The sequence below is a fragment of the Macrobrachium nipponense genome, chromosome 6 (genome assembly GCF_015104395.2).
Source record: "Macrobrachium nipponense isolate FS-2020 chromosome 6, ASM1510439v2, whole genome shotgun sequence".
Classification (NCBI taxonomy): Eukaryota; Metazoa; Arthropoda; class Malacostraca; order Decapoda; family Palaemonidae; genus Macrobrachium; species Macrobrachium nipponense.
The window spans coordinates 33,983,541-33,997,796 of record NC_061108.1 but is presented as its reverse complement, the minus strand read 5'-3'; the positions used below and the strand labels follow the sequence as shown (position 1 = coordinate 33,997,796).

General features: G+C 37.2%; 2 protein-coding genes across 4 annotated transcripts in view; one reads left to right on the top strand and one right to left on the bottom strand.

The window, feature by feature from the left end:
* LOC135216191 (sialin-like) overlaps positions 1 to 14,256 on the top strand; it is a 380,051-nt gene that overhangs the window by 117,540 nt on the left and 248,255 nt on the right. The window lies entirely within an intron of this gene.
* LOC135216192 (sialin-like) overlaps positions 1 to 14,256 on the bottom strand; it is a 178,799-nt gene that overhangs the window by 125,598 nt on the left and 38,945 nt on the right. The window contains exons 2-5 of the mRNA XM_064251330.1: positions 11,579 to 11,743; positions 7,196 to 7,269; positions 6,841 to 6,918; positions 5,865 to 6,020 (exon numbers count right to left, since the gene is read on the bottom strand). Of these exons, the coding sequence (XP_064107400.1) occupies positions 5,865 to 6,020; positions 6,841 to 6,918; positions 7,196 to 7,269; positions 11,579 to 11,645 (375 nt within the window). The 5' untranslated portion in view covers positions 11,646 to 11,743. The remainder of the gene's footprint in view (positions 1 to 5,864; positions 6,021 to 6,840; positions 6,919 to 7,195; positions 7,270 to 11,578; positions 11,744 to 14,256) is intronic.

The window sequence follows — 14,256 nt, the reverse complement described above, 5'->3', positions numbered from 1 at the left end:
CGGTAATGGACGTTCTGCTAAAAAGCAAAGCTCAAAGATATAAACCGCGTCTGGCGCTCAAGAGCAAACAACAGATCCCGGGACAAACTATCCACTATCCTGGCGATCTTTCACAAATGCTTCCGCCCCTGGACGGAGGTCAAGAATTTGTCAAAGTCAATTCCTCTTCAGTTCCCTCTGCCGGCATTAGTTATCCACACAGATGCATCACTAAGCGGCTGGGGAGGGTACTCTCAGTACAAGAAGGTACAAGGAACCTGGTCCCTTCCATTCCGCCAGCTCCATATCAACGTATTGGAAGCTATGGCAGTGTTCTTTGCCCTGAAAAAACTTCACCCAGCCAAGAAATCTCACATCAAGCTCATGTTAGACAGTGCAGTAGTAGTACACTGCATCAACAGGGGAGGCTGCAAGTCAAGCCATGTGAACCATGTCATGATAGCCATATTTTCACTGGCAGCCAAGAACAAATGGCACCTGTCCGCCACACACCTAGCGGGAGTAAGGAACGTGATAGCGGATGCGCTATCTCGCTCAGTCCCACTAGAGTCGGAGTGGTCCCTGGACAAGCAGTCATTCAATTGGATCTGTCAGCAAGTCCCGGGGCTTCAGGTGGATCTCTTTGCCATGGAGTCGAATCACAAACTCCCTTGCTACGTGGCTCCCAACCTGGACCCTCTGGCTTATGCCTTGGACGCCATGGCTATAGACTGGAATCAATGGAAGAAGATTTACATCTTTCCTCCAGTGAATCTTCTTTTGAAGGTTCTGAACAAACTCAGAACGTTCAAGGGCTGCATTGCTCTAATAGCCCCCAATTGGCCCAAGACAAATTGGTTCCCACTACTATTGGAGTTGGGACTCCGACCTCAACGGATTCCCAATCCCAGATTATCCCAACTAGTACAAACGAAGACTGTGTACGCTTCCTCAGAAATTCAGAAAACCCTAACTTTATGGACTTATGAAGTTTGCGGCAAAAAGGGATGCCAACATTGACCCTCAAAACATCCTATTCTTAGAATCGGATAAACGAGTCAACCCTTCGTCAGTATGACTCAGCAGTTAAAAAACTAGCTATTTTTCTGAGGAAGTCTGAATCTCAAACCATGACAACCAATCTGGCCATCTCCTTTTTTAGATCGCTATTTGAAAAAGGTTTAGGAGCTAGTACTATCACTAATACTAAATCGGCACTAAAGAAAATCTTCCAGTTTGGTTTCAAACTGGAAGATTTTCTTTAGTGCCTAACAGACTCTTATTTTTCATCTATCCCTAGAGCCTGTGCTAGGCTCATGCCATCAGAGAGGCTTAAGTCTGTGTCATGGTTCTTAAATGATGTTCTCAAACTGGCCTCAGACACTGATAATGATTCATGTGACTTTTTACCCCTCCTGAGGAAAACATTGTTCCTTTTAAGTCTAGCTTCAGGAGCCAGGGTATCTGAACTGTCGGCTCTATCTAGAGACTCATGTCATATAGAGTTTCTCCCTTCAGGAGAAGTCTTACTTTCTCCAGATCATCAATTTTTAGCTAAAAATGAGGACCCACTGGTGAGGTGGGCCCCGTGGAAAATTCTCCCACTTCCTCAGGAACCATCCTTATGTCCAGTTACTGCCCTAAGAGCATACCTTGCTAGAACGGCCTTAAGATCTTCAGGACCTTTATTTATGAGGGAAAAAAGGTGGCACTATTTCCTTAAAAGGAATTAGACAACAAATATTATATTTCATTAAAGAAGCCAACCCAGAATCTTTCCCCCGGGTACATGACATTAGGGCAGTAGCTACCTCAGTTAATTACTTTCAGCATAAGAATTTTGATGATCTGAAAAAGTATACAGGCTGGAAATCTCCGACAGTGTTCAAACGTCACTACCTCAAGTCCTTAGAAGCACTTAAATTTCCAGCAGTGGCAGTGGGAAACACAGTTTCATCAGACACTGCTTAAGTAGTAATAAGTAGCTTATATCTAGATCTCCTTTCTACCTGCTTCAGTGACATTCTTGCCGTGGCTCTGCCACAATGTATCCTTGTCATGCCTTGGATGCCACATGTTGTACATAGTTGTGATGTTTCCTTGTTTTTATTTTAGGATTACTCACACAGTCTGTTATATTGTATTTAATTTTAAGGTTAATATTAAGTTACTATGTTTACTCTTAAGCCTTCAGTATAATTATTCCTAGTTCATAAGTTAATTTTAGATTGTAAGCTAATTTTATAAGTTAATTTTAGATTATAATTATTCCTAGTTCATAAGTTAATTTTAATTGTAAGCTAAAACTGTTACATTCTAGTAATATTCAATAATTTACCTTTATTTTGCAACAAATTGGAAGTCTCTAGCACAATATTTCGATTTATGGTGAGTTTATGAAAAAAAAAAATTTCCTTACGTCCGCACGGTAACTCTTCCGAAAAAAATCAGACATTTTTTTGTCCGATTGTTGTAATGTTTGCACCATTTTAAATTAGCCATTGCATAAAGTTTTATATATGAAAATGTGCGCAATTTCATGTAGAATACAACAATAAACAACCCATTGTTGTAGCTTTTATCAGTTTTGAAATAGTTTCATATAAATAATGATAAGTGCCAAAATTTCAACCTTCGGTCAACTTTGACTTGACGGAAATGGTAAAAAAAACGCAATTGTAAGCTAAAACTGTTACATTCTAGTAATATTAAAATATTTACCTTTATTTTGCAACAAATTGGAAGTCTCTAACACAATATTTTGATTTATGGTGAATTTATGAAATAAACTTTTTCCATACGTCCGCGCGGTAACTTTTCCAAAAAAATCATAAATTTTTTCGTCCGATTGTCGTAATGTTTGCACCATTTTAGATTAGCCTTTACATAAAGTTTTATATATGCAAATGTGCGCAATTTCATGTAGAATACAACTTATAATAACCCATGGTTGTAACTTTTATCAGTTTTCAAATATTTTCATATAAATAACGATAAATAGAAACAATTCGTCCTTCGGTCAAATTTAACTCGACCGAAATGGTCGAAAGCAGCAATTGTAAGCTACAACACTTACATTCTAGTAATATTCAATCAATTACCTTTATTTTGCAACAAATGGGCAGTCTCTAGCACAATATTTCGATTTATGCAAAATTTTTGAAAACATCTTTTTTTTTATGTCCGAGCGTTACGAATTCATGCGTCATTTTGTGATAATATTTTCTTTGTGTTGCCTTCATCGTTTTACAATGTGTTATATACCAAAATTATCGCAATTTAGTGTACAATACAACGAAAAAAATTAACTAGTTAGCTTTAACCGTTTTGCTCACAGCGCGATTTGTATACAATTATATATGAAATTTTTTTTCGCTCTGTCATATATCCCAATATTTATATATGATAATGATATTTTTTTCATTTCTGATGGTTGCGTACTAAACTTCAGGCAGTGAAAAAAAGAGGAGCCAAAAATGAACTCTTAATCTTGAAAACTAAGCGTGCTGTGACTTTTTGAAAAAAACATTTTTTCAGCTTCGGCGCTCACTCGGGAAAGCCGCCGGCATACAGGAGATGATTTTTAAAATACTGCTTCGGCGTTTAAGGGTTAATTAGAATAACTGATAACTGAAGGATTACCGTACACATCCTTATGGTTTTCTGCTTTTCAGTGGCAGATAGACAAATTTGTCATAAACATGCCTTTCTCTAATTGGCTACACTTGGAAAGTATCCAGATGATTTTGTGAATGGTTCATGAGTGTTTGCTATCGGTGATGTTTCCCTGCAAGATGTGGCTTTCTTTACAGTGCCCGCAGCATTGCAGGTGCTCTTATTGCTGTTTAGCGCCATGTGTACTGTGGATGATCCCACCGTGTCCTAAGAGGGTGAGGAAGGCGCTGACTCTTCAAAAGAAGCTTGATATTGTTGAGAGAATTGAGGCAAAGTGGTTTCCAGTACGTGTTACGGATGAATATGCATTGGTCAGTCAACTTTGCAGGATATCAAGAATCCCAAGAACAAGCTGAAGAAGTATGTAATGGACTTGTGGAAGAAGACATCTAGTTGTTAGTCCACAAGGTCATGGTAAAAGGCTTCCATGATCAAAACCAACAATCGAGCTTGATCTGGTTTCGTCAGCAAAGGGTTGCTGCCATGCACGTATGCAGTATGCAGTGGGGGCTGAGTTTGAAGTCTTCAGTTACAAAGTTCTGAGGTCTGTTTAAGGTTGGGGACTTGAAGGCATCTGAAGGTTAGCTGTTTTGTTTGAGATTCAACATTGTCTTTCAAACAAGAAGACGCATGGCATCTTTGGATGCTTCCAAGGAGGGAAAAGAGGAATTTAGCCAAACGTTGAGAGACTTCATGAAAAAAGGCATTTTGAGGGGGAAACTTGCAATGGTAACAAAACTGGTCAATTCTATTGCTCCTTACCCAGTAAAATCTTGGCTGAGGAGAAGAAAAAGTTTACTATGTTGAAAGGGTCTTGCTTTTTTGTGTGCAAATGCTTTTGGTACCATTGTTGCAAACTAGTGGTAGTGGGACATGCAAAGCAACTACGTGCCTTTGTATCCAGAGAGAAGGGGTTCACTTTTTCATTGAAGACTGTATTTTGAAGTGTTATAATTTTTAAGGGTTTAGAACAATTGACAATGAAGTACAGTACACCTCCTATTGTTCCATACAAAAAAGAGAGAGAATGAGTTTGCTTATTTTATGTACCTTTATTTTAAATTGTTATAATGTTTGATGGGTCTAGGCAAATAGGAAAATGAAAGAAATGGGCATGTTATTCGGTAGTTCACTATATAGACACTACACTGCATATTGCGTACAAGAGAAAGTAAGTGCTCAACTTTTTCGTGTACAGTGTAAAGTGTTGTAATGTTTAATGGTTTTAGACAAAATAGAAAAAAAGGTAATCCCTGTGGTGTTTTGTGCTGTACTGTAGTGTACTGTACCTACGTACAAACAGTGCAAGATGATGATAACGGCCAGATGTGTTGTGAGAGTGCAACAACTGACAACTTTTGGAAATAAATCAATAAGAGAAATTTTATCAAAATCTTAATTTTCAGTAATTCCAATTTTAATGTTACTTATCCTGAATTTTAATGTGCCTTTTTAGTGAGTATATGAGTAAATGTATTTAACGTGTGTGTGTTCCAGTATGAGAGCATATGCCTTTGTGCAGTTTTTAATTTAATTTTCATTCATTCACCACCATAGGGAATGACCTATTTGGTCCCAGTGCTTGTCCTCTGGCCTAGACCTGGTATTTCATGCAAATCCTACGGGCCAACCCTATGAGAGCTGATAGTCGGTCAGCTCAATGGTTTGGTAAAACGATTTCGTAATAATAATATCTGTACATACAGTACACCTACATACCACATTCTGTGATGTGTATGTCATGAAGGAAAGGGTTAACTTTTTCATGTAGTGCAGTGTATTACAAAGTGTTATAATGTTTAATGGGTTTAGGGAAAATAGCAATGGTCATGTTGTCTGGTAATTTGCAGTACTTACACCTACTGTATTGTGTGATATAAGAGAAAAAAGATGGGGTAAATTTTGTTACGGATATGAGAAAAGGTAGCTCATTGTGTTTTTGCATCATATTTCCAGTTCAAAGTGTCATGATGGCTGTATACACATCTGTAAGCATTTACGTATTTAGTGTTTATGGTTAAGCAGTATTAACAAGGTAGTACGGGTAAACGTATGTGGTTGCAGTTTTACATCCATGATTTTATTTGACCTTATCTGGCAGGGCTTTAGCTTTGTTATTGTGGATAATCAAAGAATTACTGTACTCTAAAAAAACATTTTTTTTATAGATACTCCAAACTGTCTTTGCAAAAATCTGCGTTTGCACTTACCTGCAGCAAACCTTGAATGATTCTGAGAAAGATGAAAGCACCATAATGTAAACGAGCCATAGCGGGGGAAAGGAGGGCGCAGATCCCACCACCTAGAATACTGACTCCAAATATCCATTTGGTCCCATACACCTCAGAAAGCCTTCCGCCAGGGATCTTTGGAATTTTAATAAAAGATAAGGCAGATTATGAATAAGAGCAACAGCCATAAAAATTGCAGTTCTAAGAGGATCATCAGATTTTAAAAAAATATTTTATAGATGATTCGGAATTAAAATTCTTATTACTGGAGGACCTTATGTAATTGGTGTTTGGAAAGACAAGGGGTCTGCAATTTGTTACATTAAAAGTTGGTTAATCTTCATCAATAATAATCTTCATTATTAGAGAAAACTATCAGTTTCCATAATAGGAAACATCCCACATCAGTCATTTATGAGATAATGTTTAATAGAAGCCCAGATGGAAGAAGAGAGTCTTCATACATCAGCACACATGTTTATAAAAGTTAAATGGCATAAAATCATAGAGTTTGCTTTAGAATTTTAGATAATGCGAATTTGGGACCGTTGGATATATGTATGTGAAGCAGTATAAGGTCTTGAGAGTATTGCTGGCTCAGACATGATTCAGCAGCACCATTCCCTGCCAATCTTTTGAGCATGGATGATTTTTTATGAACTACAGTCCTAGCTTGTAACTGTGTTATGCAAATCTTTCTCAGTATTTTAATGATAGTGCTCCACTTAAGGAGGACTGTTATCCAGTGGATAAATTAGTAGTTTTATGAAGGAGCTTTTAACTTCTTCCCAGTGTGTACTGAAACTGTGTTAAATTGTCCTGTATAAATGGAGAGTATACATAGTTTGAAGGCTCACTTGTGAACATGTTACCTTTCTTTAAAAGGGGGTAAGATGGAGAGAGAAAATCATCGTTGAAAGAGTGGAATTATGAAAGAAAGGATAAGTAGTTTTACCTGCGTCACAAAGTAACCATAGTAAAAACTCCCAAGAATGAATCCCTGGATTGTCTCATCCCAGTCCATAATGTCAACCTGAAAGCAATTGCAGAAATTTTGAAGGATCAAACAGATTTAAAAAAAAGATGTTTACATATAAAGCTGCTGGAATCATAAGTATAACCCATATGATTTCCTGTAGACATTTTAAAATCTAATGACTGACAAAGAAAAAAATATAGGCAAAGAGCAGGCTATGTTAAAATTCCTTGAAAGGAAGCATAGCGACATGAAATGTGATTGTATTAGATTCTAATCCATGATTTATGTCTATATCTATATGTAAGTCTATATTTACAGTGTTGGTTCTTACCTCTGATTCAGTGAGTGAAGTCTTATTTAGGAACTGCTCAGTTTCATGTCTATATGTGAGAGAACCTGTAGAATCTTAGGAAGAATAAATTTGTGTGCATTACAAAATGTAGATTATATGGGTATTTTTTTCTTTTTGTAAAACGTTCATAAAATTGACAAAGTTGGGCATAGTATAGGATACCTGTACAGTGGTGCTGAGTATTGATGCTGCACAAAGGAAGGAATGTTAACAAGTTATTAGTTTCCTTTTTCTTTATTGTATTGGTTTGATGTACATTCCTTCAAGAATGCAAACCACTAGAGATTCATTTTATTTGCTAGCTAAAAGGAGTCGACATAGGCATTTGGAATGAACGAAGAATATGTACCGTGAGCGTCTATTATAGGGGTGGTAATCTGAAAGTGGTTAGTCAAACTATCAAAGTTTTGTTGTATAAGAGCTTTAGAAGTAGAAGTGAAGAATGGGGAGTTTTTTTTCCCTCAGAAGACTGGAATGTTTTAGTCCAAAGCTCTTGTATGAATTCATAGAAAGAACACTTAAGTCTCAGGTTTGGCAGGTAATGCAAAAATGTGTACCTTTTTCAAGATGTCTTTGTAGATGTGATGGTAATTGCTTCCTAGCAAAGAAAGATAAAGGAAAGGAGAACGCATTTTCGAGAAGTTCGGCAGTAAGTAGGCTTTTGCGCCCGTGTTGGAGGCGCCGTTTCTCGCGGCTGTTCTGGAATCGTCAGGCGTGTTGTGGAGTGCAACACACGACTAAGTGGCGGGAGAAATGCCGCGATTTCTGATGCAATACCTCGTCTAAATTCATCTAGGAAATTCCAGTAATCTCAGGAGCCTGTGACGCTTGCCGTAGGCTCCGCCCCCAGAGTGCCGTATAAATATGACGAACGAACTTTGGAGAGAGAGATCGTAAAAGAGAGACTCCAGTTAGTCACAGAGAGATATAGATTATCAGTGAGAGATCAGCAGCAGCAGAGATTATCCGTGAGAGATAAGAGAGAAAGGGACCAACGAAGGATCAGGAGAAAAGTTGCTCGGGAGTTGGTTGGATATTGGTCTAGTCGTCATCAGGAGTGGACGAATTATCTCGTGTTATCTCGACGTTGAGCAGACTTCAGAGAAGAAAAGGTCCTGCTAGAAGTTTTGAGGAGTTCCTGCCTTGGAAATAGACCATTTTCTGCAATACGGAGTCAAGAGGACGTCCGCAATCGCCGATCTCCTTTTGTGAAGTCACCGCTGTTCCCCCAGTTCATGCAAAGTAAGATTTTGCCTTTTTTTGTAAATAGGAGATACCATTCTGCATTTACCTTTGTTAGTAAGCTTGTAAATAAATCTTAGTTGTGTTAGTGTTTCTTTCTATATTCGTACCCCCAGTTTCAACTGTTTGTGTTGAATTTTTTTTATTTTTTTTTTATTTCATATCGAACCTGAAGCGGACCTCTCTCAGAGGCCGCAACATTGTGTCGACCCTTGGCCAGGATATTTCGACACCGTAACAGTAGATAAACTTTTTAGTGATACCAATGTAGCTTTCATGAATTTCTATTTCTTTCACAAATATACACCTCTGTTTTTACGTAGGATTTGTAGGATGCGAGTTGGAATGGCATTTAACTTTCAGAACCTTGAGGTCCTTAACTATAAAAAGTAGGGGGAATCCCTGCCTACTCGGTCTGAATAGACTGCACTTGACTCTGCTTTTGCTACCATCGTGTGAACACACACACACACACACTCGGATCAGGTTAATCCTAACAAAATGCAGCTGATAGCAAATCGTGGGAACTCAATTCAGATCTTATGGAAAGATAAGAAAAGTGTTATAAAAAGGCATTAGTAATTTTATTCCAGGAAGAAGTTACCATCATGTATCCAAATACACACACCCGCACCGGGGTTTGCCAACTATAGGTCTGTATAAAACATTTTCCAACAAATATAAAAAGGAAAATGGAAAGACACCGAATCCCTGTCTTGTATCCGTTGTACTTATTCATGCTGTGGATGGGATCTTGAGTGAACCAAGACCTATTGTGTCTGGAGTAAAACAGGGCAGCGTTCTTGGTCCACTGTTATTTTTAGAGTATACAGGTGACATTGTTGTTGGCCTGGAAAACAAGATTCTTCAGTGTGCTGATGATGCAACACTTGTGGGTGTAGTAAGTCTCCACTTATGAAAGTCTCCACTTTTGAGAAATGAAGCTGTCCTCAGCCTCAATCAGGACATGGACTAGATCAGGGTATGAATTAGTCAGTCGGGCATGAAGTTGAACTTTAGTAAAACGAAAACTATTGATTAGCAGATCTCATATAGATTTCCCACCCCATCCTTTCAGGTGGATGGAACATTGCTGAACTAACGTGAAGCTTTAACTATTATGGGTCCAACCTTTGTTTGTAAGGCCTCACGTATTTATAACTGATAAAATGAATGGAACCTATTTTAGGCCATTTTGTACTCCCTTTACTAGAATACTGTTCTCCAGTGTGGATGTCTGTTTCTGCCCGAGATTTATCTCTTAGATGAATGGTTTGTAGTGGTAGGTTTCTGTTTCTTAACAGTAGTAGTTATGACTTTGGCCTTCGACGGATGGTCTCTTGTTTGTGACTTTTTCAAAAGTTATATTTTAACTCAGATCTTTCACATTCACAAGTGATCCCTGATCTCCTTTGTCTGTTGAGAGCATCCAGATTCTTTGAACAGCAGCACCAATACGAACTAAATATGCTTCGCTGTCGAACTACTCTGTTCCAGAGGTCCTTTGTACATCACGCTTTTGGACCGTGGAACAGCCTCCTAGAAGAAGTCGTGCAGTTGGAACTTCAGAGGTTCAAGCGAAGGTGCAATACATAACTACCATAATACTATTCTCCTTGCATTTTAATACATTTTTATTTATTTGTTAATTTTCTTTATTTTTCTTGTTTAACAAATGGCATCTCTGTATTTCCCTTACCTTGCCTGTCTTCTTCCTACTGAACACTATATCCTTTGGAAGCTTGAATTTCAAATCAAAGGCCCTTGTGCACTTGTTTCATATGAACCCAGTCAAATTTGATTAGTTTTCTAATTCCCTTTGTTCAACTTTTTAACATTTGAAGTTCAAGCTCTCTACTAAATACACACATTTAGAAGATGGCTTTTTAAAGTTTTATATTAAAGACAAAAGTAGACTTAGTCGGAAATAAAAAAGGTTTTTGCGAGTCACGTAATAGTTTCCAATAGGATGACTTACAAATAAGAACTGAAGTCAATATCATAATATGAAGACTCAATTACAATGAAGATTTCATATTATGGTAGCAAACTACACGGGGCTGTTAGAGTATTTTAATTATTCACAAGGCTGTATGCCATTTAAATTATCAAGTAGTTTCGTAATAAACAATTTTTTGTATGTACCTCAGATGGCAATGGAAGATATGCAAAGGGTTATATTTAGATTTCGATTTTTATGAATTCATATGGATGAACTTTTGAATTTGATTTTTTTTAACATGATTAGGAAATTAGGAAGAAAAATTTTGCTAATGAAAAAATGTTCTCGTATGCTAGAGAACTCTGTGGTTTTCAAAGGACATCCCGTAAGATTACTGACTCCGAGATTACAATCAATTCTAACTTGGAACACACTTTTGGTGGTGCCAACGTATTTCCCAATTTTGAATTTCGGGCACGTATAGCAATAAACTACCAAAGATTGCATCTGAGCCGGAAGTTTATCTTTGTGAGAAAACAAAGAACCTAGTTTTAGGATTTGTACATATTAACTTGAGATTCGCAGCCGGAAAATGTAAAACCGCATTTTCTCATAAGGATTTCCACGTCATTACCTAAGCACCCAATGATTATTCTCTCTCCGTTTTGGAATCTTTAACATTTAAGCAGCTTGTACCCTATTAATGGTCCCACGAGACCTCTTTCACAGATTGGTTTATAGCATAGTTAACGTCCTCCACTCCAAACAACGGGAGAACGTCACTTAGTTTTTAACTCCATTAGAGGTAGTAGGTACTGTTTTAAGTTTTTTTTCCGTAAGGTTATATGATTTTTTTTTTACTTTTGTAAGTTTTTTCTTTCTTAATCTGGTTTTAATTTGTAAATTTTGTTTATTTTACAGCCCTGAGGATGAGACTTAACTTATGAAAATGAAAATTTGGAAATTAACTGTATAATACTAGCTTTATTCCATTATATATATATATAATATATATATATATATATATATATATATATATATATATATATATATATATATATATATATATATTGCATGATGCATTTATAGATAGATGTTATAAATCAAGTCAAGCTTTACATAATAGAGTATATGGATAAATGAGAGTAAAATAGAGACAGAAATAAGTGCATTTTTACCTGTTGAAATGTTGTGCTTTAGTAGACAAGGAGCAATGATGCTGGAAGAACGGTTCCTTTTGACCATGGCGACAATAATCACCGAGACGTTGACTCTTGTTAAGTATAGATTCACGAATCCCAGCCATGCTAGTATGGCCAAGACTATTCTGGCGGGCAACCATCCTTTCAAGAAAACGGAAAAGTCTGTTATTTATGAGGGTATACTGCTAAGCAAATGATGATTAACGTGGTACCAGTATACTTACTGATAACCAAGGATAGCCTAGTAATTGGACATCCACTGCTCATGTACATTACTTAAGCCGTTCCACATCGTGTTAACCGTTTTAATGTATTATAGATTGACAAGATTCATTATTCTACCATATATATATATATATATATATATATATATATATATATATATATAGTAATAATATAATGAAAAATGGAGACACTTTAGAATGGCTGTAGTGGGTGCTGCTAATAATACAGTGCAAAAGAAAAGAGTTCGAGGTAGGAGGAAAAAACAAACTGCTTGGTGGACCCCCACACTAAAGGCCGCTGTTGCAAACAAAATGAAACTCTTCAGAAAATGGATGAAAACTTTGAATTTGGAAGATCACAATAACTATAAAGAAGCGTCGAGAGAAACGGAAAGAATAAAAGCTCAAACAAAAAAAAAAGAGAAACATGGGAAAGAATAGGAGAAGATCTGGGAAATGATCTCCAAGGTACCAGAAAACTCATATATAGCACTGCCAAAAACTATAGAAAGGGAAGCCAACCACCCTCTTATGTAATCAAAGACCCTATGGATGGGACATTTTAACCGAACCCCGAGAAATTGAATTAGGATGGAAACATCACTTGAAACACTACTAAACAACGGAAACAATGACCTTGAAGAGCATGTAGAATTTGATGTGGTTGGGGATGCAGAACCTGACATAACAACACTGGAGTTAAAAAATGCTCTCAAGAGGATGAGAAAATGGTAAGGCCCCTGGAGTGGATACAATACCTGCAGAGCTCCTTAAAAACATGGGGGAGGATGGAGTCATCTGGCTACTAGAGCTAATCGACATACTCTGGAATGGGCAAATGCCACCTGAAGACTGGAGAAGAGATCTAATATGCCACTCTATAAGAAAGGTGACAAGACAAATTGCAGCAATTATAGAGGAATATCCCTAATGTCACATGCTTTTAAAGTATATGAAGAATACTTGAAACTAGATTGAGAGGATATAAGTTGAACCAAAGCTGGGTGAATGGCAAAACGGTTTTCGACCAGGAAGAGGGACAACTGATATGATTTTCTCCCTCAAGATGATATTTGAGAAGAGCTGGGAATGGGACAGGGATAGATATGCTTTTATAGATCTAGAAAAGGCTTTTGATAGAGTACCAAGAATGAAAATATGGGATGCCCTAAAAGACCCTTACTATGGAATCCCTGAGAAACTTTATAAGAGCTTTATTAAACACCTATCAAAACATCAGATCCAGAGTAAAAACAAATCAAGAGAATGAAGACTGGTTTGAAATAAAATCAGGAGTAAGACAGGGCAGCGTCCTTTCGCCACTTCTTTTTATATTGTTCTTAGATAAATGTATGAGGGAACTAGGTGAGGGATGAAGCTGCAGATATGACCATCAACCTTATGTATGCAGATGACCATGCAATGATAGCCCTCAGCGCAGAATCTCTCCAAGAAAACGTCAACAACTGGAACGCGATCTTAACAGCTAATGGAATGCGGATCAACAAGAATAAGACAGAGATCATGCACTTATCACGAACACCAAGTAACGTAGATGTTAGAATTAGAAGGTCAGACATTGAAAACAGTGTAGAAATTTCAAATACTTAGGAGTAGAGTTTAGTGACCAAAACGATTCAAAAAAACTGGAAACAACTACCCGAATACAGAAATTCAGTAACAACCTGTATCTGCTCTACCCACTAATGAAAGACAGAAATATATACCTCGCAAAGTGAAAACCATAATATACCTCTCTATTTTAAGACCAATATTGACTTATGGCCATGATCATGGACATTAACATCAAGAACTAGAAGCCAACTTCAAGCAGCTGAAATGAAAGCCCTAAGACTCATAAAAGTGTAACAAGACTAGATAGGCTACGAAAATGAAGACATTAGAAGAGAACTGGGAGTGGAGGGGATACTAGATTTTTGTGGAGAGAGGACAGCTTAGATGTTTGGACACACCAAAAGAATGGAGGAGGAGCGATATCCTATAAGGTTTTTGGAATGGACACCGGAGGAAGGAAGACCGGTAGGAAGACCAAAAATGAGATGGCTACAAAACATAGAGAGAGGAGTAGAGAGGAGAGGCTCTAGTTTGCGGGAAGTTGATGATGAGATGAGGCTCTATGATGATCGCCAAGAATGGAGACTGTTCCTGAAGCAGGACGACTGACAGGCCTGGAGGCCTACCTGGCGTCTGGTGAGAAAGGTGAGATATATATATATATATATATATATATATATATATATATATATATAATATATATATAATCATATATATTTTATATATATATATATATATATATATATATATATATATATATATATATATATATATATATTTATTGTGACAAAGTGCCAAGTATCTGGTTACTGCACTTACCATTCATTAATTGTTACCTCACAACAGCCAGACACC